At 48.2% G+C, this 24,060-nt stretch overlaps 9 protein-coding genes across 10 annotated transcripts; 4 read left to right on the forward strand and 5 right to left on the reverse strand.

Annotated features, from left to right (window-relative positions):
• Positions 1-311: 311 nt before the first annotated feature.
• On the reverse strand, positions 312-2,481 carry E1B28_003982 (uncharacterized protein; the record flags this gene model as incomplete). Its single annotated transcript, XM_043148431.1, has 9 exons — positions 312-461; positions 515-829; positions 889-1,043; positions 1,097-1,181; positions 1,234-1,290; positions 1,349-1,393; positions 1,446-1,584; positions 1,638-1,999; positions 2,053-2,481. The coding sequence occupies 9 exons, from the start codon at positions 2,479-2,481 to the stop codon at positions 312-314; spliced, it is 1,737 nt and encodes a 578-aa protein (XP_043013030.1).
• Positions 2,482-2,645: 164 nt separating this feature from the next.
• E1B28_003983 (uncharacterized protein) lies at positions 2,646-4,853 on the reverse strand (the record flags this gene model as incomplete). The annotated part of the gene is made up of 10 exons (XM_043148432.1): positions 2,646-2,792; positions 2,846-2,963; positions 3,027-3,101; positions 3,158-3,332; positions 3,389-3,511; positions 3,569-3,964; positions 4,024-4,083; positions 4,136-4,259; positions 4,312-4,427; positions 4,484-4,853. The coding sequence occupies 10 exons, from the start codon at positions 4,851-4,853 to the stop codon at positions 2,646-2,648; spliced, it is 1,704 nt and encodes a 567-aa protein (XP_043013031.1).
• Positions 4,854-4,955: 102 nt separating this feature from the next.
• Positions 4,956-5,493, forward strand: RPS25A (ribosomal 40S subunit protein S25A; the record flags this gene model as incomplete). Its single annotated transcript, XM_043148433.1, has 3 exons — positions 4,956-4,958; positions 5,120-5,399; positions 5,465-5,493. 3 exons carry the CDS (start codon positions 4,956-4,958, stop codon positions 5,491-5,493), a joined length of 312 nt encoding a protein of 103 aa, XP_043013032.1.
• A 326-nt stretch (positions 5,494-5,819) lies between these two features.
• On the forward strand, positions 5,820-7,366 carry E1B28_003985 (uncharacterized protein; the record flags this gene model as incomplete). Its single annotated transcript, XM_043148434.1, has 3 exons — positions 5,820-6,029; positions 6,094-6,786; positions 6,845-7,366. The coding sequence occupies 3 exons, from the start codon at positions 5,820-5,822 to the stop codon at positions 7,364-7,366; spliced, it is 1,425 nt and encodes a 474-aa protein (XP_043013033.1).
• A 204-nt stretch (positions 7,367-7,570) lies between these two features.
• On the forward strand, positions 7,571-12,858 carry E1B28_003986 (uncharacterized protein). Of its 2 annotated transcripts, XM_043148436.1 has the most exons (15): positions 7,571-7,675; positions 7,742-7,789; positions 7,841-9,096; positions 9,158-9,822; positions 9,887-10,450; positions 10,507-10,611; positions 10,667-10,717; positions 10,771-11,157; positions 11,219-11,358; positions 11,427-11,641; positions 11,697-11,900; positions 11,958-12,187; positions 12,251-12,320; positions 12,383-12,466; positions 12,520-12,803. In XM_043148436.1, the coding sequence occupies exons 3-15, from the start codon at positions 8,226-8,228 to the stop codon at positions 12,708-12,710; spliced, it is 3,777 nt and encodes a 1,258-aa protein (XP_043013035.1). In that variant the 5' UTR covers positions 7,571-7,675; positions 7,742-7,789; positions 7,841-8,225; the 3' UTR covers positions 12,711-12,803. The 2 variants fall into 2 exon arrangements, with proteins under 2 accessions (XP_043013035.1, XP_043013034.1); XM_043148435.1 differs by having other exon boundaries at positions 7,571-7,789; positions 12,520-12,858.
• Positions 12,859-14,242: 1,384 nt separating this feature from the next.
• E1B28_003987 (uncharacterized protein) lies at positions 14,243-16,842 on the forward strand (the record flags this gene model as incomplete). The annotated part of the gene is made up of 2 exons (XM_043148437.1): positions 14,243-15,100; positions 15,156-16,842. The coding sequence occupies 2 exons, from the start codon at positions 14,243-14,245 to the stop codon at positions 16,212-16,214; spliced, it is 1,917 nt and encodes a 638-aa protein (XP_043013036.1). The 3' UTR covers positions 16,215-16,842.
• A 927-nt stretch (positions 16,843-17,769) lies between these two features.
• Positions 17,770-20,300, reverse strand: E1B28_003988 (uncharacterized protein; the record flags this gene model as incomplete). Its single annotated transcript, XM_043148438.1, has 2 exons — positions 17,770-19,488; positions 19,539-20,300. 2 exons carry the CDS (start codon positions 20,298-20,300, stop codon positions 17,770-17,772), a joined length of 2,481 nt encoding a protein of 826 aa, XP_043013037.1.
• A 700-nt stretch (positions 20,301-21,000) lies between these two features.
• E1B28_003989 (uncharacterized protein) lies at positions 21,001-21,998 on the reverse strand (the record flags this gene model as incomplete). The annotated part of the gene is made up of 6 exons (XM_043148439.1): positions 21,001-21,044; positions 21,104-21,178; positions 21,233-21,349; positions 21,408-21,805; positions 21,856-21,867; positions 21,934-21,998. The coding sequence occupies 6 exons, from the start codon at positions 21,996-21,998 to the stop codon at positions 21,001-21,003; spliced, it is 711 nt and encodes a 236-aa protein (XP_043013038.1).
• Positions 21,999-22,646: 648 nt separating this feature from the next.
• Positions 22,647-23,996, reverse strand: E1B28_003990 (uncharacterized protein). Its single transcript, XM_043148440.1, has 4 exons — positions 23,910-23,996; positions 23,510-23,851; positions 23,321-23,437; positions 22,647-23,261 (listed from the first exon to the last, which is right to left on the reverse strand). The coding sequence occupies exons 1-4, from the start codon at positions 23,943-23,945 to the stop codon at positions 22,971-22,973; spliced, it is 786 nt and encodes a 261-aa protein (XP_043013039.1). The 5' UTR covers positions 23,946-23,996; the 3' UTR covers positions 22,647-22,970.
• Positions 23,997-24,060: the final 64 nt, after the last annotated feature.

Raw genomic sequence — 24,060 nt, forward strand, 5'->3', positions numbered from 1 at the left:
CGGGACCTTGAGATGCCAGAACTTCCAGACATCAGAGGGTTTCACAGTGCCATGTTGAGATTGATTCTTAATCCGCCTCTGCAAACGGAATGCTCCATTGATGAGGGATTGAATCATTTCTCCAGCGTCTCGAGGAAAGCTGCATCATCCCAGACCGACGGTGAGACGACGTCGAAGCACAGGTACTGTAGTCGAGGCTCAGGGAGTATTGTTTGTTTGGTTTACATAACTTCATATGTTCTTGTCCTTTATTGTACAAGTATACACTATAAGCTCGGTGATAGGCAATATGAATCTGCTTGCTCACCACTTTAATCCTTCGATGCTTCCTCAATCTCCTTCCTCCACCGGTATTGAATTTCAATCTGCTCTCTGAAGATTTTGTACTTGGCCTCGAGCAGCTTCTTCTCGCGTTTCGAAGCTGCAGGTCTAATGATCGTGCCAGGGGGGGTCATCTCGACCTACAGAGCATGATCTTTTGAGCTGCGCACGCAAAGCGAATGGCCACACACACCATTATGTTCCAAAGCAAATGATTCTGCTCCTTCTCATTCATCTTTTTCCCTTGCGTCTCCGCAGCGAACCTCCCGAGCATAGCTGCTCCCAGAACTACCGCACCCGCATGGTCAAAGGGTAACACAATTGGCATGCTGCACGTTTCTGCGAAAAGCTGCATCATCAGTATATTCTTCGCCTGACCACCGCTCATGTAGATCGACTCGATACTGTGGCCTTTCAGGTTCATCTCGTCGACGATGTGACGCGTCTGAAGAGCAATAGCTTCAAGCGTTAGATAGTATTTGCGAGCAAGGTCGTGAATACCATCGTCCTATAACGAAACATTTGAACATCGGTTAATGATTGAGTTGGATTGGAAGAGGAACGGACCAATGCAAGACCGACGAAAGAACCTCTCATTCTGGGGTCGGCGAGGGGAGATCGGTTTCCGTGCAAGTCTGGATAGAAATGCATATGTTTGGTAAGCTCCGTCAAGCTTTCGGCGTTGGCTTCCTTCTTCAGATCTTGCAACATATCGTAAAGGACTAGGAGCGGTGATTAGTGAACAAAGTCAGCGAGGTCGATGGAGTCTTCGGACCTGTATGGATGTTCTTCTCTTGTTCTTTTCCTAGTTCCACGAGCTTTGAATGGGCAGGATGACTTTTGATCATGAAATCGATGAGCTGCAGCAAAAGATAAAGGCGTTTCTCCAGCGGAGACGGTATCGAGATTTACCTGTCCAGTAGACGACTGTCCTCCTTCATTCATCCACCATCCAGGGAATACTGGGTCCTAAGCAGGGTGGATGAGTCCTGGAATGACTGTAGGATGACCGTTGAATCAATATTACCTTATAAGGTCCCCATACGCCGTTGACAAACACGCCATCTTTACTCTGCACCAAGAACATAAACAGCTTGGTGATTATCAAAGAGAGTAAAACCAACCTGGACGATGTGACATGTGCTAGTGCCTGCGATGACAGCAAGTCGATGTCCGAGGGACTCGTCTACATTCTTGATTGCCTCCGATAGTTGACCGTTCTCCTTGTAACGAGCAGCAACCGTGCCCAACCACCCAGCATATCTGTATCGTTCGATTAGTTCAGGTCAGTCAGCGAAGATATCATGGGACCCCACGCATCAATGACACCACTCCCCACCGGCGTCCCTTCTACCAATCCAAACTCTTCTGCCGCTTTCTTCGAAAGCCCATTCCCAACGGGCATACCAGCCGTGAGGACGTTCAAATTCGCAGCTCCAAGCTGTTTATAATCCCTGTCTACCAGTTCCTTCAACCCAATCTTCTCAAAGAATTCGGCCTGCCACCCTTTCATAGGCACAAATGAGCATTTGCATGTAACAGAACAGCACGAACGACTGCCACATTCCGTCGCTCGGTACGTGAGGAAATCGGGTAGATCGAAGAACTGGCAGCGTTCAAAGAGGGGTCCGGACATGTGTTTCTTCAGCCATAAGACCTTTGGAATTTCCATCTCTAGCTGCCAAACGATGATTAGAGATTTACAGCCACACTGAAAGCATTTCAACTTACACTCATCGTTCCCCCAACATACTCAAGTACCACAGAACCAGTACTGTTGATCAAATCGGCCTCTTTCTCCGCTCGATGGTCAGCCCAAAGTATTATGTTCCTATCGCCCTTCTGGCCCAACTTGTCCCCTTTGGTCACAACGATGGGCTCCATGTCGAAATCACATACTGCCAGAGAACAAGTTGCGTCGAAGCTAAGCCCTTTGATGGATGAAGGGTCAACTTTAGATGTAGACAGACAGATATTTATACAAGTTGAGACGGCATCCCAGATATTTGTTGTGGATTGCTCAAAAATTCGATGGTCAGAGGGATCACGACAGGTTATCGTGTCTTGTATATGAGAAGCAATCGTTTTGCCGCTTGCATTGACGAGAGACGCCCGCGCTGAACCTGTACCGACATCTACACCAATGAAGTAGCTAGCCATGATGGGAAAGAAAGGAACTCAAAGTGCTTATTAGGAAGAGCCAAGCGTGAGTGCGTGAGTCGAGGAACACGGCACAAACTCCCACGACGGTGGAGGGTGGAGAAACAAACAACAGCGTTCAAATGCCAAACTTCCGATTCTCATTATTGTTAAGAGTCAATAAATTAAAGTTCCTCTCTATTGTTATCCTTCCCCTCACTCTCGCTGATAGGCAAGCAAAGAGCAGGCGTCGTACCAGTGATCCCATACTCACACTTCTCCAACTCTACAACCGTAAGAAGCGCGTTTTCTGTTCCACAAGATAGCTCGAGCTATAGACGGGACTGTCAGCAAGGTCAACACCGTCATCGTCGTGTAAACTTACTACAACACTTCTCTCAGGTCCGTTCCAGCATCTGGCGCCATGTTTGTAATATTGTTTCTTATAATACTCTGGTTCTCCGGGTGTAACATCGGGCGATGAGTTCCAGCCGTCGAAATGCCTAGAAAAGGAGAGGGGAACAGGATTAGATTTGACTACATGGCGGATATAAGATGTAACATACCCCAAACTGAATGTTGACCCTCCTTTATTGGGCTTCTGCCTCGCTTCTCCGAATAGACAAACCTCATATGTGTACCTAGAAAACGCACCCAATTCGGCAACAGAAAAAAAAGGATCAAATAAAGGACTTACTCTCCCGTATCCTTTTCCAAACAAAGGCCGTCGAGTTTCTTCCATTCACCGTCTTTTCCAAACCCTTCAACGCTGAACAAGTCATCCAAATCATCTTCTGCATTCTTCTTATTCTCTTCGGCCTTCTTCAAAGCGTTTTCAGCGTCAGTAAAGGCTTGACGAGCGCGCGAGGATTCTTGACTTGAGGTCAGTGACATCGAATAGATGACAACGGAGACGAATGGAGGGGACCTGAAGCACTGGTGTCATCACCACGAATGACTCCCAACAATCTGAACCATGACAAGACTGTGTTTTTGATTTCCTCGTATTGAGGTAGTACGGTATCGGGGAGGTAAGAAGCCAGGTCGAATACTGTGTGCAAACCGAGTTAACTCCTTGATAATCTGCGACATGACTAAATAAACTCACACAACGTGCCCTTCACTGGTGTTCTTACATGCTCATCGTGTTCCAGTAATAACGAGACATAATCAGTGTTCAGAAGCTCATCCAAATCCTGTTCCAGTTCTTCAGCTGTCCACATGCCATCGTCCTCTTCCTGGACTGCTGGTTGGGCTTGCTTTTCTTCTTCTTCTTTCTCCTCCTCCTTATCCTTTCCAACGTCGTTAATATGCTCCAATCCTGCAATCTGCTCCCATCCCCTGACAGCCTCGAGAACAGCCATATCTTGGTAGTTAGGGTTATAACCTGTGCGCAGAGTGTCCAGAATTGTGCTGAGCTCTTTCGAGCGATCCTGAAGTTTTTTGTGCTCCCGTTGGAGGGATTTAAGGGCAGTGTAATGTTCCATTAAAGAGATGTAAAGGGCTAATGGTTGAAAGGTCAAACTTGATGGGAATTAAGCTGTGGAAATGGGATAGGCGTACGAGACTCCTTCTTGTGTTCCAGTGCGGCGGCGGAAATGGACTCGGCGCGGTCTACAATGTCTATCCAGCAATTCAGAAACTAAGGGATAATGAAATATAAGGCGACCCGGACCTTTCAACCTTGCCACTTCGTTCCGGCGGACGACGATCTCTTGAGAAGTACTTTCGACCAGGGATTCAAGTCGCTTCTTCTCCTTTTGTGCAAAAATGATATATGTGGAACGGATTTTGGAACCCTATGCGAAGGAATCACGACGGCGTCAGCGCGTAGACAATAACTACACATACCGTCTTCCGAATCTTCATCTCCTCATTCCGTTTCTTACGATACGCCTCGCCGACTTCCTTACAGGTGTTGGGGCATACGCCGGGAAGCTCATCGGAGCCGTCACAGCATTCAAGTTCTTGGTATAACTAAAGTAAATAAGAATTCGTAGCAAAGTCTGAAGACTAAACATACCACAAAGCCCGTCATTTACCCTCGAACTTCGTATCGTCGCACCAATATGTCCGACATTGTGACAATAGAAAGCGCTATTCTTGTTCGCACATGCACTAGTTCCAGGCTCGTCACTCCCATCTGGGCAGTCGCAAGAATCATCGTTTACAAAGTCCCAGGGTATTTGTTTAGACCCGTCTAAGCATTTCCAGGAAGACTTCACTGGGACATATCGAGGGAGAAGAGACGGGGGAACTCCGAATGTTTTTTCTAGGGCTGCAAAGCATCCTAAGGGAAATGAGAGGAGGAGGACGTGTAGTGGTATCATCGAATAAAGGCTAAGCGCTGGCCCGGACGCGACGTGTTGACGTGTTCTGGGAAGAGTAATCATTATGTAAGGAGTCGGAGATCCAAATATGTGGGAAGTACCGAACCTGTCAAGAGAACAGCTCCAAGAGGACGACGAGCTCAACATCGACGGTCGTCAAGAACTATGGTGAGTCTTATCCTTTAATTTCCAAGTAGACTCTGTTTCGGCCCTACATTAGACCCTTCTATGATCCACAGAACGTATATTCCGGCGGGAAATACGGTGGATTGAGGAGCGCGTTATTGGATGTCGTTCGCATTGCTGACTGCTCTTTCTCTTCCTCCTAGGCCAAAGCAAAAGTTGCTGCACCCTCGGGCGGCAAAGCCGCCAAAAAGAAGAAGTGGTCCAAGGGAAAGGTTAAGGACAAGTCTCAGCACTTAGTCACACTCGACAGGCCCACATACGACCGTGCCTTGAAGGAAGTCCCCACCTTCCGTTTCATCAGCCAGTCTATCCTCATTGAGAGGCTGAAGATCGGTGGAACCCTTGCGAGAGTTGTGATTCGGCATCTGGAGAAGGAGGGACAGATTAAAAGAATTGTGCACCATTCAAGGCAGTTGATCTACAGTGAGTTTTTTCTCTGATTTGTTGTGCGGCGGGTTCGTTTACTGAGTTTTTTGTTCTTCGTGTAGCACGAGCAACGGCGGCATCGACAGATTAGATATTTCTTGCCCCTGCTCTCGTTTTTCGCTCGCTCTCTGTCTAACAACCCATGCATTAGGCATATGTACACTGCACCACTGAAAATATGTTGCCCCACTAAGGATAAAGTGACTTTGAGCAAATCAATAGCACTAAATAGATGGTGCCAAGGAGACTAATGTCAGATAGACCCATTACTTCTGTGAATGGCTTGCTCTCAGCCTCCCGGTCCTTGGGTCACATTCACTAAATCTAACCATGGTTCTGCTACCCTACCCTATACATAAACGGTAACCTGCTCCCTCTTTGCCTTCCTTTCTTCTTGCAGACATACCGGACATCCGAATGGGCAATTCCCCAAATCAGCTTCCAGAGGACCACGCTTTATACCCACTAACACCCTTCGACCGCCTTTTTGAACGGTCGACGTTCGTAACTGGGTGGCTCCTCGAAGGGAAATTGGACGAACAAGTCCTGAGTGATGCGATACAAAAAGTCACAGAGAAATGGAGGATGTTGGCCGGAAGGGTGGTGTCACGCGAGGAGGGTGAAGGGGTAAATCTTTCTTTTTCTTCCTCCTTCTTTTCCTTCCCGGAACCTGATTTACGATATCTCGAAGACGTCATGGTACCTCAAAATCCCCCTAGGTCCCCTCCCACCAACCTATGCGACGTACAAAATAACCACCACGAGCTCTCCGAATCCACTGTCCTTCTATAACATCACATTGCCCCTACAACATGGGATCAACAACTCGTTGCCCTACACGTTGTTTCTGCATGCTGACACACCTAGACATTACAAGGCTTGGGCAGAGGGCGGTGGTGTACCTCTGACGTGCTGGCATCTGACATACTTCAATGAAGGATATACTTGCTTGGGATTCGCTAGGTCCCATGGGGTATTCGACGGTGTTGGTGCTGTACAGGTCGTCAATGCCGTCGTTGACGAGCTGGCTGGAAATGAGACTGAGTGGACTCCACCGCCTCTACCGCTTCCGGGAATGGTGGAGAACCCTGTTCAAAGGGCTCTGGAAGAGATTTCGGCGCAAAATCCCGGGGAAGACGGATTCCCGTTAAAGTCGCCACTGTACTCTGCGATGGGCGTTACTGGGGCGCTAGGAATGGCAGCGTGGCATCTCCGAGAGCGATACTGGAGGAATGCGGTGCCCAGGTGCTTGGTCATACCGGACAGGGTGGTTACGTCCCTTGTGAGAGGAGTGAGGCAGAGGGTACTGGAAGAGAGAGGAAGGGTTGGTTTGGGTACTGAAGAAGTCAGTACAGGAGATGTATTGGTTGCTTGGTTGATGAAAGTGAGTGGGGGCAATACGCGGTCGGGTTTGCATTTGAATCTAACGCCTGATTTCACAGACAATCTATTCTAGAGGAACGAATCCTCACACGACAGTTCATTGCAGCAACCTTGCTTCATTCAGGTCTCTGTTGGGGTCTGACAAAGAGATACTGAAGTATCCCCATAATGCGTGGACTCCACTACCCTATCCGCCTTACTCAGTTGAAGATTTGAATAGCCTCCCGCTTCATGAACTGAGTAGGCGGCTAGCGGAAGCCCGACATTCGTTTGACAAGGTGCATGTGGCTTGCGCATATAATACGCTGCGGAAGCATCCATTGGCGATGCCGGTACACGAGACTGCAGATGAGAGTTTTTTGGTGTCGAATGTGAGTGCGTCGAGGATTCTGGAGGCGGATTGGGGAATGAAGACGATATGTGGGTACAGATACTCGCTTACCCCAAACGCGCTACTGCTCACGAATTCTGCGTATGTTTCTGGGAGACTGCCGAATGGGAGTCATTTAATTGAGGTTACAGTTAGCGAAGAGAGGATAAAACTGGTTAAGGAGGAAGTCAACAGACTTATTGGCGTTTAAACTTAAATACACGCCGTGTAACCTATCTATCTATCTTAGTATCTGTCCTGGCAGGCACATGTGTGTAAATTATATTCAAGTTACCGGCCGGATGATCGGTCGCCGAAATCTCCAGGTGCCGTCATGAGTGACCTATTAGCGGATCTTTGTAAACTATGCTTAATCATTGTACATGTGCCGGAAATTCGGAGATTGATTACCAGCCACTTAGGTACGATTTCAAACACCGGCTGCATGCGGCTGAATGGGTAGAATATGACCACCACGGAATGACTCCCGCGCACACTTACAAATCCCATACGTACTGCTGTAAGCTTGAGTTTCTTTTTAAAGCTCCATTGTCAAGTGTTCTTTTCCATTGCCCTCGATGACTAGCAGCAACGAGCTCAACGAGAAGGGTGCCGAGATCAAGGGTCGCCGTCAGTGAGTAATGGCAAATGGCGATGCTGATGCATTGTATTAACGCGCTTTTAGGCTGTTTTCCAAGAAACCGCCTCCACCACCAAAATCGTCAATCGATGATGCTGATATCATTCCAGAGGTTAACGCAAATATTTTCAGCATCATTATCTTTGGATGGATTACCCCTCTCTTACGACTTGGCTACGACCGTCCTTTAGAAGCTTCCGATTTATACAAACTCCAGGATGAACGTTCTGCGGCCTACATTGGCAATAGGATTCTCGAAGCTTGGGAACGGAGACAGAGAGTAGCCAATGAGCATAATGCCCGTCTTGCCAATGGCGAAATCTCACCTGGGTGGAGGAAAGTTTGGTGGACTGTCTGTCGTGGAAGGGAAGAACGGGAGAAACATTGGAGAGAAGTTTCCGGGAAAAGGAAACCAAGTCTCGCTCTGGCCATGAACGACAGCGTCAAGTGGTGGTTCTGGTCAGGCGGCTTGTTCAAGGTTCTCGGTGACACCGCCCAAATCACTTCCCCGTTACTCGTCAAAGCCATTGTCAATTTCGCTACAGATTCCTACCGGGGCCATCTCACAGGAGGTCCAGTTCCATCCGTTGGAAAAGGTATAGGCATGGCTTTTGGCTTACTCGGCCTTAACGTCTTTGCCTCGCTCTGCACACACCACTTTTTCTATCGGACAGCTTCTACCGGTGTTTTGATTCGAGGGGGTCTCATCAACGCTATCTACCAAAAGTCCCTTAGACTCACCGCGCGCTCCCGTTCAAAACTACCTAACGGCCTCATCATGAATCATATTTCGACGGACGTCTCCCGAATCGACTTTGCTGCGGGATTCTTTCACATGTCCTGGACTGCTCCAATCCAAATGATTATATGCCTCATATTACTTCTGCTCAATCTCGGTCCTTCTGCCCTCGCAGGTTTCGGATTTTTTATCATTTTGATCCCTCTACAAACCTACATCATGAAAAGTCTATTCAAACTACGGGCTCAATCTATGCAATGGACGGATAAACGCGCGAAACTTTTACAGGAGCTCTTGAACGGGATGAAAATTATCAAGTTTTTTGCATGGGAAGTGCCTTTCCTAGACAGAATCACAGGATTTCGCAGAAACGAGATGAAGTACATTCGTAGTCTACTCGTTGCGAGGGCTGGCATGAATGCCGTCGCGATGGCTTTGCCTGCTTTGGCTTCCGTACTCGCTTTCGTCACGTATTCGCTATCCGGTCATTCTTTGGATCCAGCAAACATCTTCGCCTCATTGACCTTGTTCAATTTGCTAAGACTGCCTTTGATGATGCTTCGTACGTCGTTCTTTCATAACGCGACTTTTTCTTTTTGCTCACTCTCCTTCTTTTCTTCTAGCCGTCTCTCTAAGCTCAATTGCTGACGCATCGAACGCCACAAAGCGTCTCTACGGCATCTTTGAAGCAGAAACCCTCGAGGAAACTCGTATCATTGACGAAACAGTTGATTATGCTGTTATAGTTCCCGATGGATCGTTCACTTGGGATGCCCCTCCCCCAGATTCTCCATCTGACAAGAAAAAGTCAAAGGGTGGCAAGAAACCGACCATTGCACCCACCGCCGAAAAACCAACGGAGGACTTTAGGCCCTTCACACTCCCCCACGTCTCTCTTACCATTCCTCGAGGCCAGTTAGTCGCCATCGTAGGCCCAGTCGGAAGCGGTAAATCCAGTCTTCTCCAAGCTCTCATTGGTGAGATGCGTCAGACGAACAGGACCTCCGCTACTTCTGTACGGTTCGGTGGGACGGTTTCGTATTCGCCCCAAACGGCATGGATTCAAAACGCTACGATTCGGGATAACGTGACATTTGGAAGGCCGTTTGATGAAGTCAAATACCAAGAGGCATTGAGGAAGAGTTGTTTGGAGAGGGATTTGGAGATGTTGCCGTACGGGGATTTGACAGAGGTTGGGGAGAAAGGGATCAGTCTTTCTGGGGGTCAGAAACAGAGGATTAATATTGCGAGAGGGGTTTATTCGGATGCGGAAGTGCAGATTTTTGATGTGAGTATAAGCTTTTCTCCCCACCTTCCTTGAGATCTTTTGCTGAAAGGGTTATTGTATGTAGGACCCACTGTCGGCTCTGGACGCGCACGTAGGAAAAGCGGTATTCCGGAATGTGTTGCTCAACCCTATGAATTCATCATCTTCCAAACCGAAAACAAGGATACTCGTCACACATGCTCTACATTTCTTACCTGAAGTGGATTACATCTACGTTCTTGACGAAGGGAAAATTGTAGAGAGGGGAACTTATGAGGAGCTTATGAATGCTGGAGGGGAGTTTAGTAAGTTTCTTGAGGAGTTTGGTGGAGGTGCTGGAGAGGGGGAGGATCTTGATGAGGCGGAGAAACAGAAGGAGTTGGAGGTTGGTGTGCCAGGTCAAGACTCAGAGGAAGAAGAGGTTAAAAAGCCTCTTGCTACTTCCGCGGCGATAATGCAAGCAGAGGAGAGGAATACGGGAGCTGTCAATGCCGATATATACAAGGCTTATTTCAGAGCTGGGAATGGGAAGTGGATCATTCCGGTTTTGGTGTTGGCGTTGTGTCTGGTACAGGCATCGACTGTGCTGTCTTCGTATTGGTTGGTTTATTGGGAGGAGAATCATTTTAACATGTCGTCGGGGGTTTATGTGAGTGAAACTCTTACCTTATGTCTGAGTCCTTGGTACTGAAGTTCTTTCTCCAGATGGCCATATACGCAGTTCTAGGCGTTGCACAGGCCGTTTTTATGTTCATTATGGGAAGTACGTTTGCTATGTTAACGTACTTTGCCTCGCAAAGGTTGCATAGGGTGAGTCTACGTTTTGTTGTCTATACGACTTCGCGTACTGATCGATGAATCGTAGGCGGCTATTCGGAGAGTTATGAACGCACCCATGTCGTTCTTTGAGACTACTGTGAGTATATTCACATTTATGAGTTCTTTAAATTCTTACTCATCCGCACACAGCCCCTGGGTCGAATCATGAACCGTTTCTCTAAAGACATTGACACAATCGATAACCTCCTCGGTGATGCTCTCCGTATGCTCACTGCCACAACCTCCAATATCCTCGGAGCGATCATCCTCATTTCCATCCTCCTGCCTTACTTCCTAGTCCCGGTCTTTGTCATCCTCTCCGTCTACCTTTACGCAGCCCATTTCTACCGTGCTTCAGCTAGAGAATTTAAACGCCTCGATTCGATTTTGAGGAGTGAGTTGTATGCGCACTTTAGCGAGAGCCTTTCGGGCTTGGCTACTGTTAGGGCGTATGGCGAAGCAGGGAGGTTCTTGAAGGAGAATGAGAGGAGGATCGATGTTGAGAATCGGGCGTATTGGTTGACGGTCACGAACCAGGTGTGTATCTCTTTATTCTCCCGTGTCTTCAAACCCTCATAACTATCTGTGACTCCTGTAGCGCTGGCTTGGAATTCGACTAGATTTCCTTGGGACTTTGCTGACGTTTGCTGTCGCCATACTCACGGTTGGAACGCGGTTCAGCATTTCACCTGCACAGACCGGTGTCGTCTTATCGTATATTTTGAGTATTCAACAATCGTGAGTTCCCAGTTCAGTTTTGTTTTCTGCTTCCATTCCTTTATTAACTGAGCACCTTCCTCTCTTAGATTCGGTTGGCTCGTTCGTCAATCCGCGGAAGTCGAGAACGACATGAACTCTGTCGAACGGATTGTTTACTATGCTGATCACGTTGAACAGGAGGCTGCTCATGAGCTTCCTGGGGACGGAAAGGCAAAAATTGGCTTATGGCCAACGGAGGGCAAGGTGGAATTTAAAGATGTGGTTATGAGTTATAGACCTGGGTTGCCTGCTGTTCTTAAAGGTAAAGCTTTCTTCCTCCAAGTCCCTTACTTTCCTTGCTTACTGTTTTGATACAGGGATATCACTAACCGTCACCCCAGGCGAGAAAGTTGGCATCGTTGGACGCACGGGAGCAGGGAAAAGTAGTTTGATGACAGCCCTCTACAGGATTGTGGAACTTTCCGAGGGGACGATTGATATCGATGGAAGGGATATTTCAAAAGTGGGATTGACGGAGCTGAGGATGGGACTTTCGATTATACCTCAAGATGCTCTTTTATGTGGGTTGTTCTCTCTTTTTGTCATTTGTTTAGTTGAACTGACTCTCTACCGTCCAGTTTCGGGAACTCTGAGAACCAATCTCGATCCGTTCAATCTACATGACGACGCTAAGCTTTGGGATGCGTTGAAGCGGTCATATCTCGTCGAGTCGGAGTCACGAAAAGGGAACAAAGATGAAGATGCGAGTACGATCGAAGACGAAGGTTCCCATACGCCTACTGGCGCTACGAAATTTACGCTTGATACGGTTGTGGAAGATGAAGGAAATAATTTGTCTATTGGTCAAGTGGGTCTCTCTTTTCTGGTTGGTGGATGCTTTGATTTACTCATTACCTACTTTCTCGCATAGCGCTCCTTGGTATCCTTGGCACGAGCGTTGGTGAAAGATACTAAAGTGTTGATTCTTGATGAGGCAACGGGTAAGTTATTGTACTCCGAGAAGGTTTTGATTACCTTTGGTTGACACACTTTTTATATATAGCTTCGGTCGATTATGAAACGGACAGCAAAATTCAAGATACGATTGCTCATGAATTTAAGGATAGAACTATTCTCTGCATTGCTCGTGAGTACCTCTCTCTCCCCCTTTGAACATTACTGATTCCTTCTCAACCACAGACCGACTACGCACGATCATATCATATGACAGAATATGTGTTTTGGATGCCGGACAGATCGCAGAGTTTGATACACCTGCGAATCTTTACGAACGAAATGGAATATTTAGAGGGATGTGCGAGAGGTCTGGGATTTCGTTGGAGGATATTCGGATTGCGAGGAAGGGGAGACAGGTTGAGGAGGATGACTAGACATTTATTCTTAATTTTTCTACTAAATCTTTAATACCCGTTACTACTCATAAACGATTTTGTTGTACAACGAGTTTTCTATTCGCCTCACGACACTTTGAATGCATGTAAAGTAATGATACAGCTCATACACGGTCGTACTGCCTCAAAAGACTGTGGAAGAGTACTCATGTTCAGCTCGTGCGTACGGTACCCAATACAGCTACGCGCTAGATGCCTTGGAGAAGAGCAGGACATTTACCGACTTACTTTGAAGATGTTACATATGACGGCCGATAATTAATAACCACTGGCAGCAGTGTAAGGATTCCATACCTCAGTACGCCATGCTCAGTGCTCACTGACACGCCGCCCTGCTCCATGAGCGACGTCGACGACACATGTTCCGTAGAAAACGGAGCAACTCGAAACACAATGCCTGCATGCCAGAAGACGCGCAAGCCGCTGTACCTCAACGCTATACCCTATTCCCGCCAAAGACGCCCTGACATAGCTTACACGAAAGTCGGAATGATCGAGCATTCATCGACTTTTGGCAGAATTCCATTTTCAGCTCGGTGCCATTTGGGTCATCAGCGAAGGAAGTATCACTATCACAGTACGACGGGGTACACGTCGGATAACTCGGGATTGTTCGTCGATTGTCTCTATTTCAAGCGAACTTTGATTGTTCCTTCGGAAACGAAATCCACGATTGGCTTCACAACGCTCCTGGACTACTTGGCATGAGTGATTGCTAACAGTGAACGTTGGAACTCTGTGTCGACGCAACTTTCAAATTATCCGTGAAGATGACGGAACAAGGTACACAAGTTCTCGGCTTGTATCTGCCGCGGATTGTTCCCTTCTATTCCCGCTCCGAACGTGGATGCTGAAAAGAAAAGTCAAAGCGGGGTGTTGTGTACAATTGAATGTCGGTGCAATGGCAAAACTCTCTCAAGAAACTAGATATCAAACGAGACTTCAGTCTTCCCGAGAAACGTTCGAGAGTTCATATACATACCCATTCCTTCTAAGTGAGTCGCCTGTTTTCAGCCACTAAGGTTGAAGGAAAACATGAACGGAGCTAGAGTGGACTCGGAGTGAATCACTGCTCTGTCTTTCCTCCGGAGTTCGTATGCCTTGGGTTCGGACAAGACAGTCCACGAGGACCAGAATGATGAATTCATTTCTGGTTTTCATTCCAACAACGGCGCAAAACGTCATGTCGCCCGACCCGATTCCAGAAAGGTACGAACGTGTATGACCTGAGAAGCGACCGTTGAGTTGGGTTCTCTGAAGATAATAGGGAGGAGGAGGTTTTTGAAGACTGGCTGGGTTACTAGGTTGCAGATCTTTTGTGAACTTGAGGTGGCAAGAGCAGTAAATGTGACACGTGACAACCGTGACATCAGGTGGGCGTTTCGTTTACCATCGACTGTAAAGTTTTCCTTCTCTTTCTCTGTCTCCGACGTTTTCAGGAAGGATCTCATCGTTGTCGTCAACGTTGCTCGCCGTCACTCGTTGTCATTGTCTACAACTTCAACTCGATAATGCTCGCGCTGGCGCATCCTTACGATCCATCTTCAGAGGTCGCACATAGAGCTTCTTCGTCTTCCATACCTCGTCAGAGGCCCTCACACCGGAAACCTTCCTCTTCTTCATCTTGCTCAGCATCGGCCTCGTCTTCGAGGCATTCTTCTTTATCAACTATGCCATCTATATCAACGAGTACAACGTCTCGCCACGCACAAAGCTCACAGGAGCACCATCATCAACAACAGCCACCACCACCACCAACGCACAACTCTGCTCGCCCACAGCAACCAAAACTCTCCGTGTCATCGTTCTCGTCGACCTCGACATCAGCAAAAGCAGCGAGTATCCCTGTACCCCCTGTGGTCAATACTGCTGGGACATTTGACATTCATTCATATCCTTCTATCGACCTCCTACGTCTTCTCGCTTCCCTTCTTTCTCAAATCGCGGCGGCAAATGACAAGCTAGACTCTCCCTCCTCGGTTTCGCTGACACAATCGCATTCAGTTGTACCATCTTATGCACCACCTTCCCCTTCGATAGAACATGCGCCATTTTGGCGCACCCTAACCACTGCATCCCGGTCCGCCCTCGCCACACCGTCCTCCACGCTCACTTTTCATGCGCGAAATATACCCACAATTACATTGGAAGCTTATTTGCTTAGGATCCTCAAGTATTGTCCGACAACCAACGAGGTTTTCCTATCCCTGCTCGTGTATTTCGATCGCATGTCTAAACTGAGCGCCGACGCCACGGGAAAGACATTCGTCATTGACTCCTATAATATTCATCGCCTGGTCATTGCTGGCGTTACTGTCGCCAGTAAATTCTTCAGTGACGTTTTTTATACGAACTCGCGCTATGCCAAGGTGTGTGATGTAATTTGAACGTGTCTCTTTAGTCCACTGCTCACAGACCCTACAGGTTGGAGGTCTACCCCTGGCGGAGTTAAACCAACTAGAACTTCACTTTCTACTCCTCAATGACTTCCGACTGGTCATTCCCAAAGATGAAATGCAACGATACGCCGAGCAGTTGATACTGTTTTCGACCTCGACCTCTCCGAGTTCTAGTCCTCCTACCGCTTCACCCGACAGTGTACATGTGCATTCAAGCATACGACCCGACCACCCAAATCCGTCCCCGGGTTCGACTTCATCCACATCCGATATCTCTACTTACTCTTCCTCTGGGTCGTCCACTGTCGTACGTGGCAGCAACACATCCCCGTCGTCTTCCCACACAGGATACGAACCTATACCCGAAACCAGTGAAACTCAAAGTTTGAGAATGTGTGTTATGGGTGCTATCGATGCTTACGGTGGGAAAATTCCTGGCGCTACGTCGACGGCGACTGTTCCAGGAGCTTATGCTACCACTGATAGTACTACCACCACCACCAGTGCGAAGGTTGTGACAGGCAGTGCGAGCATTCATAGGGATACTGGGTTTGGACATGGAATAAATGGCACGTCCGTGATGAAAACGCCCCGAAGAGGTTCCGATGCGTCGTCGGTGTATTCGGTCTCGTCCCAGTCTGATGTCGACACGGAGACTGAGGGTGAGACCGAGACTGACGGAGGGTGGACTACGGATGATGAACCTACAATTAGACCAGCTGGGCATCGGGGCAGTATCTGTGGTAGTATCAGTGGTGACTCGAACAGTTCGTGTAGTTTTGACGAGGTTGACAGTAGAGATACAGAGGTTGATGATGTTGGAAAACATGATGTGTCAAGTAGAGCTTTGAGAAGGAATGGGAGGAGTGGTGGTTCAGAGGGAGACGAGGAGGGTGATGATGAGAAAGAGGATGATGCGGAGGAGTCTATGGATTTTGATGATGAAGGTGGAAGTAATAGGGCTATGGTTGTGGATGTTGAACGGACACCGGATTCTGAAAGGATTCGGAGAGGTGGGGAGGGAGTTGGCATCGACGTCAACCGTAGCCAGGGCAAGATACCGCCTGTCAGTGGTTGGGCATAGAATGAAATGGACTGCCTTACGGAGGGTGTCCATGGGTGTTACTCACGCCGTGATACGATGAAGCGGGCCATACGAACTTGGTGGGTGGAAAGACGACAGTTCGTCCACGAAAGCAGAACATGGGTAGGGTCAGAGTGGGAACGCCTCACCACAAGGTCGATTTCGAATTCCGTTGAGGATGACTCGAAATAACGGAAGGCCCGGGTCCCCAGGGTCGAATGCTATTGACGGTCCCCATCAACTGTAACATCAGCAGTTCCTGGATCGGATCGATTTGAAAAGCGCTACCATACTTCTTTTCTGCAAGGCCCTTTTTCACCCTTGGATGCTGAAAACAAAGTGTGCGTGCAGTTGCGCGTGTGATAAGAGTCGTGGATGTGTGGACATGGAGGAACTGTTTCGTTTTCTCTTCTTTTTGAGTATCTCTGCTGAATCAATGAACTTTTATGATTTCCTTGCAGATTGTCTATTCGTGTACATACGGGTTTTTTTTACTTTATGTAGCTCTCCTCTTAAACTTTCACACATCTTATCCTCACCAATAGTTCATGGCTGATTGACTCGACTCTTTTTTTTTTTATTCTGGGTTTTGATAGATTATTGCAATAATGTAAATGATTATGACTTCTTGTAGCATGAGTCAGACTGAATCTCACGTTGATATCTAATAATCTATCCTCGTCGGCGCCCGAAGCAAATTTTTGTCATGTGGTTCAGATGGTCCGTGCGCACTAGGCAGAGTATAAAACCCGGAAGAGAAGACGATGGCAACTCATACTTACCTTGATGGCATAAGCCCCTTCAAGTACCGTGGTTTGTGGGCCATGGAGATCCTTCATAGCACGGCGACCTTGTCCATACAGAGGGTCTCTGTGGTTTGTATGGGCTTCGGCTCATGCACCGTCTCAATATTTTCCTGTCCTGCCATGGCCACTCTGGCTAGGTAGGCTCTTTTTTGGCCAGTTCGGACCGGTAACCCTAACCCTAGAATTACTTTATTTGGTACATAGACTGTGAGAATAATCCTCGGCTCTCATGCCGAAAAACGGTATTCGGCGGGATAAGCAATTATTTCCTTAAATGGGTCTTTTCAGTGGCTGAGAAAGGTGGGGACTTTCACAATGTTTTTGCCGAGAGGATGAACATCTGTCTAAAATCAACGAAGTTGGAGCTATTGATTATATGTTGCGAAGAATGCACTGCTTATGATGTGGGCATTATGTCAAATTTACACACTGTTCTTCAAGAGGAGAGCGAAGATGAGTTCAGTTTGTAAACAGTAATCGGGAGTGCGGCTCGTGCCCAGAACGTTGAAAAGAATCTCTTACGCCACTCCAGTGGCCGCGGAAAGCGAAGTCTTGAGGCGGCGGTTTATAAATGGTCCACTACAAAGTTCGTAGTACGACTTTGAGAAACAATTCACGTTTGTAACCGAATTGAAAATCCCGAAAAATCATTCCGAAAACGATTTGTGCTGCACAAGTACAAGTACAACCAGTACATCCATCCATAAGAAACCTAATAAATAAACCACCGAGCCCCAAAATTCCACACATTATACATCCTCCCCCCCAGAGATCGAAGCACTGAAGTCAAAACTATTGCCTCCCACATCTACCGACACCGACCCAGCATAACTCAAAACTCCGTCAAAAAAGGTATTAAACCCACTGGTTTCTCCTCCTCCTCCACTACCGCCACCTTGATCCATCAATGTGTAGCCAGGGGCAGCACCCCCACCATCAGCCGAAGAAGAACTCGAGCCGTTCAACAGCTGACTTCCGATATCAAAAGCATGTCCCAGGATACTAGAAAACGAAGGAGGGGCGGTTTCCTCCACAGTACTAGCTTCAGGAGTAAGAGTGTACCCTGGGATCTGTTCAGACGTATTATAGTTGGCACCGTCATATTGCGTCGTAGGATAGGACTGAGGATCTTGTGTATAAACAGGATCCTGGCCGGCATTCGACTGTGAAGGTCCATACTGCTGCTGATTGGAAAAGGGTTGTGTCTGCGGTTGTTGGTATTGGTTCGGCTGGACCTGTTGTTGTTGTTGTGGCTGTTGCTGCTGCTGCTGCTGCTGCTGCAACGGTGGTCGCGAAGGTTGTTGCAAAGACGTTGGTCGAGGTGGTTGGTTTTGAAACGAGGCAGGATGAGGGGGTGGTTGAAACGACGTAGGTCGCAGCGGGTACAGCTGATGTTGACTTGAAGAGCTCGACGTTTGATATGGTGAGTGTACCGTTGATTGCGGATGGGAAGTAGAATGATAATGGTTCAATTGGGGTGTAGGTGGTTGATGTTGGTTCTGGTGACTGTGCGAGGGAATATGCTGTTGTTGGTGCGGTTGATTTTGCTGAACAGCGCTTTGCTGAGGACGAAGGGAATGCGTCAGCGTGGTTTGCTGCTGCTGGGGGTGGAAAGTTTGTTGTGGTTGTTGTTGAGGTAAAGTCCCTGCACTAGCATTCATCACAATCTGCTGCTCGTACGCCGCCTGCAAGTAACCTTGCACCTGATGAGTAGCATCTACCTGCGGCGAATTTTGTATGTGCTGCATCTGTTGTTGGAGCAACTGAGCGTTTTGCGCAGCCTGTTGCTGTATGGCGGTCATAAGACCGTGTACATGCTGGTTTTGAGCATTTCCAAGTGCCTGGTAGTTGGTCGGGGTACTGAGCGGAGCACCACCAGGTCCTGAGCCTCCGGAACCATTACCATTACTGGCTGCCATCATCTGAGCTTGCTGTATCTTCCTCAGCGCATCCACGATCGCTTGATAATCCACTCGTGGAGAAGGTGCTGTCTGCTGCTGCTGGAGGATAGAGTTGATGATACTCTGATAATCCGTGCCCGGAACTCCCGTGAATGCAGCTTGTAACTGCGACGAATCAAGCCCTACGTCCTTCAAACTGAGATTCGCAAGACTACTGGTTAAGGTATCCAGGGTTCCCGCGTCGAGCACGGAACTAGCGATTCCAGAAAAAAGTGAATCGAGAGGCACAGCGTCAAATATGCTTCCCAATACAACTGAGCCAACAAAACGTAAGGCCGCTCTTCCAAATGCTGATGCCAGCACATTCTTGCTGTTATTATAAGGTTTCTTGACTTGATTAGGCGGCGACAAAGGGGGCGTTAATGGATTTTGGGGTGGAGGGAAGTTGGCAATTTGAGGTTGAGTGTCCGTTGTGGATAGTGTTTGGGGAGGTGGCGCTGAAGCGGGGGAGACATTGTGCGGGATGGATGCGGAGCTCGAGGGCGAGGAACTATATTGAGGAAGTGACTGAGGTGAAGATTGGTTAATCGTCTCGGTGTCTGAAATTGAGAGCTCACACTGTATTGAATAGCGCTAAGCTTCACAGGTAGTGGTACAGCGCTCGTATCGCTTTGCTGGGAATGGGTGTGTTTTACGGGCGGTCGTACGACTAGTACACGATTTGGAGTTTCTGAAGGAGGGGTGAAGGTGTATGGCTTCATGAACGCGGATATCGACGTAGTAGTAGTGGTGGGCACGGTCGAAGCGCGGCGATTATTGCCATTTGTAGAGATATGTGGAGGGATGGGAAGTGATCGCGTTCTATGAGAAGGCCCGGTATGAGAGGTATGACCTCCGTTTGACGCAGAGGGTGTTTGCGTGTGTCCTGGTACCTTTTTGTAGAGCGACCCTCCGGTGCTAAGTGACGTATTGTATTCCCTGGAATTGGCGTAGGCATTTACAGAAAGTGTTTCCATAGAAAGGTGTGGCGAAGATCTCGAGATATGTCGGTTTGGTGCAGTGTGTTCGCTGCTAGCTGCAGATGCGCACGGTATTTGTGTATGATTTCTATCTGAATCAGCATCCACATTCCCTTGCTTGCTAGCAACATGTGCGCTTGCATATAAGCGTTGAGCAAACGTTAATCCAGCCACATTGATAGAATCAGAGTCTGTTTCGTTTCCTCGAATGTCTTGTCCGCGATCAGGGCCAGGACCCAGCCTGTTACGATCAGTACGCGTATTCGACGAAGGTGAGCTCGTAGTTCTAGACTGGTCTGAGATTCTTGGCCCCTGGGAGTCGATAAATGACGAGGTCTGAACACCTGGATTATTCTGCATGGGCTCGGCCTGTACGAGAATGGTAACCTAGATACAGAAGAGAGTGACAACAAAGAACTGGGTAAAATCAAATGTCTGTTTTGCCACATCCAGCACAGAAAGACAAAACTCACTGAGCGTTGGTGGCGCTTCTTCACGATACCGGCTTAAGGGCCGGACTCTCTGGCTAGATGAGGGTATGAAGGGCGAACAGTTTCAGGTCTAGCGTACTCGAACGCCCTTTTATCGACAAGGACATGCCAAATCAGGGCCAGCACTGCACTAAACTGTCATGAGTTTGACAATCAACAGCGTACTGTGATGATGGTTCTAGTTTGAAGTCGAACGTTCAAGTGCTTCCCGACTCCCGGGGATAGAATCTGAGAACGAGTAAATGTGAGAGGGAATAACGTGCTCCAAGTACAGAAGACGATCTGAGAGAAATGGATGGCCTTAGGTGGACGGTCGGACCCCATGGCCAGTGATCAGGGCGTGTACTAAGCGCCAGGCCGTCGAGGTAACTAACTCAGTTTGACCTTGGTTCGCCCTGTCAGTGTCAGCATTCGCATCCATGATCGTCCGAATGGGTTTGTTGGTCCACGTACATATGTTTGCTGCAGGACGTAAATACACAACTTCGTACACTGGTATAGAAGACGTAAAGAAAATAAAAGAAGCTATGTAAAGGGGCAAAAACTCGTCGGTGGGCCTTTTGCCAGATTTACCAATCACCACCAAAGTCCCCATCTTGTCCATCCTCATACCCTGTTGAGTGCAAAGATATCAATCACAAAAGTACAAAGAATCCGACTAAACACTCGTACCGTCCCTGTAAGCATCGTTGTCGTCATCGGCGATAGCAGCTCCAAGTAGACCACCGGCAAGAAGACCACCAGCTCCTGGCGTAGAATGAGTTTCAGATACAAAATCGACGACAAGGACTTTGAACGAACCGAGAGCCATCATTGAGCCCATACCGGGACCTGACTTCTTCGGGGGACCCTGTTGATAGACGACTTGCTGAGGCTGTTGTTGTGGTTTGCTACCACCCATCAGCTTTCCAAGTAAACCTGCATGGCATGTTTCAATCACATCTCATCGTCATGACTCTAGAAGCGATACACGCACCACCGGCACCTTTGCTTTGTTGAGGCGGAGGAGTCTGGTCCCAACCGGAACCCCCCTGATAGCTACCATATTGACCATATCCTTGTTGAGGAGATGGTGATCCATAACCACCATACTGGGGTGGTGGTTGCTGATAACCGCCTTGCGGAGGTCCGCTATATCCTCCATAACCTCCTTGCGGATTACCATACCCATACCCTCCTCCTGCTCCTCCTCCAGGACTACTTGGGAACGAGGGAGGTTGGTTGTAGCCACGATTGTCTGATTGTGTTGGTCCGGGTGGAGGAGGACCTGGCGGAGGCCCGTATTGACTTTGAGGGGGAGGCGAGGTGGGAGGTGGGCCTAACGGGTGGTTCCAGGTGATTTCTGGAGGTGTGGCTTTGGTATTAACGTAGTACCTTCAAACATCATTAGTCCTAGAATACCGATTTCGATACGCAATAATCACCAAGCCCGATAACTGTCAGCAAATCGTCGCGTATGTCAGTCGAAACCGATGGCAAATCGAAAAGGCTGAAGCACGTACTTGGAGTCAAACTGAGTCATCCATCCTGGAGGCAAAGGGCGTGCATCGGGATTCTGGCTCTCCATATCGTGTTTTTTTTTTTCGACTGAAGATGTGAGGTTGTGAGAGAGTGGCCAAAAGCACTCAGATCGGCTTTTATAGCTGAAACCTGGCAAAGGCGATGATATGATTACTGTCCGTCATCTGACTCTGTTTACTACGCACCGTCAAGAGTCGTGCTAAATTTCTAGTATAAATTCTCCACAATCTCCAAACTTGGCAGAAATTTAGCAGAAATAACTCGTACCTACACCCGGTGACACCTGTCGGCCAGTCAAGGTTTTACAGCTTTCAAAATATAGAACAAGTTAACACAGGTTTGCGCAGCAGCGTCAGCTGAAGAGAGTTATCAGACAAGAATCGAGCTTCGGTTGTACTGTTAGTGGTCCCAGCGAAGTCGTATAAAGACTAAAGTGGATATCGCCCCTTGTCTCCGGACCGTACCGGCTTTCGAGCCGCGGCGATGTTGACCCCTATTCCCCTCAGGAGGTGCATTTATGGCTCAGTTCCACAAACGGTGGGCCCCAAACGTAAACGTCGTTACTGTAATGGTAGCCAATATACCGTATGTTTACCGTCTGATCTGGGACGTTGTTGGAATGTTGTCAAGGTCGCGGTACACCACTAAGGACACACGAAACTAATTTTCCCGTTCACGGACACTGGTTTCGATATCAGGAACAGAATAAGCGAGATATATTGAATACGCAATTACAACAATTAACTACGATTTCGAGCAACAGAACTTTTGCAGTCAGAGTCATGATCCCAATCACAAGACCTGGCAGCAGAAAAACAGAAGTGAAGTCAGGGTAGTAAGCAGCCTTCGTGGCGAGAAAGGAGTGGACAGATAGAGGTAGTAAGCTTGGATAATGAAGACAAGAAGAGACAATAAGATGAGTTGTAATTGTAGATTAGTGTCATTATGACTCTAGACAGCGTCCACTTTGACGACGCGACGCAGATGAACGAACCAGGTCGAGCCGGCAGGGCGCGTCCTACTTCGATTTCTTCCCGCTCTGCCTCAAAATGGGCTTCTCAATAACTTTGGTTTTCTTGGGGGCGGGTTCTTCCTCTTCTTCTTCGTCCTCGTCCTCGTCGTCTTCCACTTCGTCTTCTACTTCCTCCACTTCTTCTTCTGAGACGGCTTCTTCAGAGCTATCGTCAGAGATAGCTGCAGACGACGTTTGTTGTTGTACGGGGACAGGATCTGGTTCCGCTGTGCTTTCTCGCGAGACAACCTTTGCAGCACTCTTGGCTTTCTTTGTCGCACTGCTACCGCGCTTCGCCTACAACGTGAATGATTGTAAGCAGAACAGGTCGTGTACAAACTATGGGGGAGATGTACCTTTTCCTTTGCAGTGTCAACCGCTGGCGCTGCTACTTCCTCGGGAGACCGAGCAGCGTACGCGGCCTTCTGTGCAGTGTATTTGACTTTGGCAGCCTCAGCCTCCTTCTTGTAATGCTGTGAATGGGTTCCGACGCGTGAGTGCGCGTGTTTAGTACCTGGTAGTCGCACGAATTCCAGTAAACTAACCTCTTTATCTTCATCCTTGAGTGTCGACCACTCCTGAGATATCAAGGTCCGTAATTCAGACGGAGATAGGTCAGGATGCTTCTGCTTGAGGGCCTGCCGCACATTGTTCTGAAAGATGATGTATGATGAAGCAGGACGTTTGGGTGCATTGGGGTCCTTGACGCGCTTCCGTTTACCACCGGCTTCTTCGTCTGCGTCCTTCCCTTTGCCGCGTTTACGCTTGAGAGTACCGTTGACAGCATGGGGGGCGGATTCTGGGTCATTGAGAACAGCCATATAGGTTTCGGCGTACTCTGAACACTGTCGCATAGCGTCGATGACGGACTGTAGGCCTTTAGTGTACTAGAGCAGTGAAAAATGTGTGAGCAGATGATAGAAAAATGAGAGGCAAGATACGAACGTTGGCACGGGCAGCTTCAAGGACAGCGTCAGTCATGGTGTGGTGAAGTAAGAGAAGGTCTCAGTTCTCTTGTGGGGAAAAAAAAATAGAAAATGTCAGTAGTTTTCGTAATCATGCTGACTACGAATTACTGGTTTGAAGCGGAGCTCGA

Source organism: Marasmius oreades, chromosome 2 (assembly GCF_018924745.1).
Source record: "Marasmius oreades isolate 03SP1 chromosome 2, whole genome shotgun sequence".
Taxonomy (NCBI): Eukaryota; Fungi; Basidiomycota; class Agaricomycetes; order Agaricales; family Marasmiaceae; genus Marasmius; species Marasmius oreades.

Bases quoted from the DNA above. Each gene is read 5' to 3' on its own strand.
- E1B28_003990 (XM_043148440.1), bottom strand. From the start codon at position 23,945: ATGACTGACGCTGTCCTTGAAGCTGCCCGTGCCAAC. The intron at 23,438-23,509 runs GTTAGTTTACTG...ACCCATTCACAG, and splicing joins TCAAGGATGAAGATAAAGAG to CATTACAAGAAGGAGGCTGA. The intron at 23,262-23,320 runs GTACATCTCCCC...TTCACGTTGTAG, and splicing joins TTGACACTGCAAAGGAAAAG to GCGAAGCGCGGTAGCAGTGC.
- E1B28_003986 (XM_043148435.1), top strand. From the start codon at position 7,734: ATGACTAGCAGCAACGAGCTCAACGAGAAGGGTGCCGAGATCAAGGGT. The intron at 11,359-11,426 runs GTGAGTTCCCAG...TTCCTCTCTTAG, and splicing joins ATTTTGAGTATTCAACAATC to ATTCGGTTGGCTCGTTCGTC. The intron at 12,188-12,250 runs GTGGGTCTCTCT...TTTCTCGCATAG, and splicing joins ATAATTTGTCTATTGGTCAA to CGCTCCTTGGTATCCTTGGC.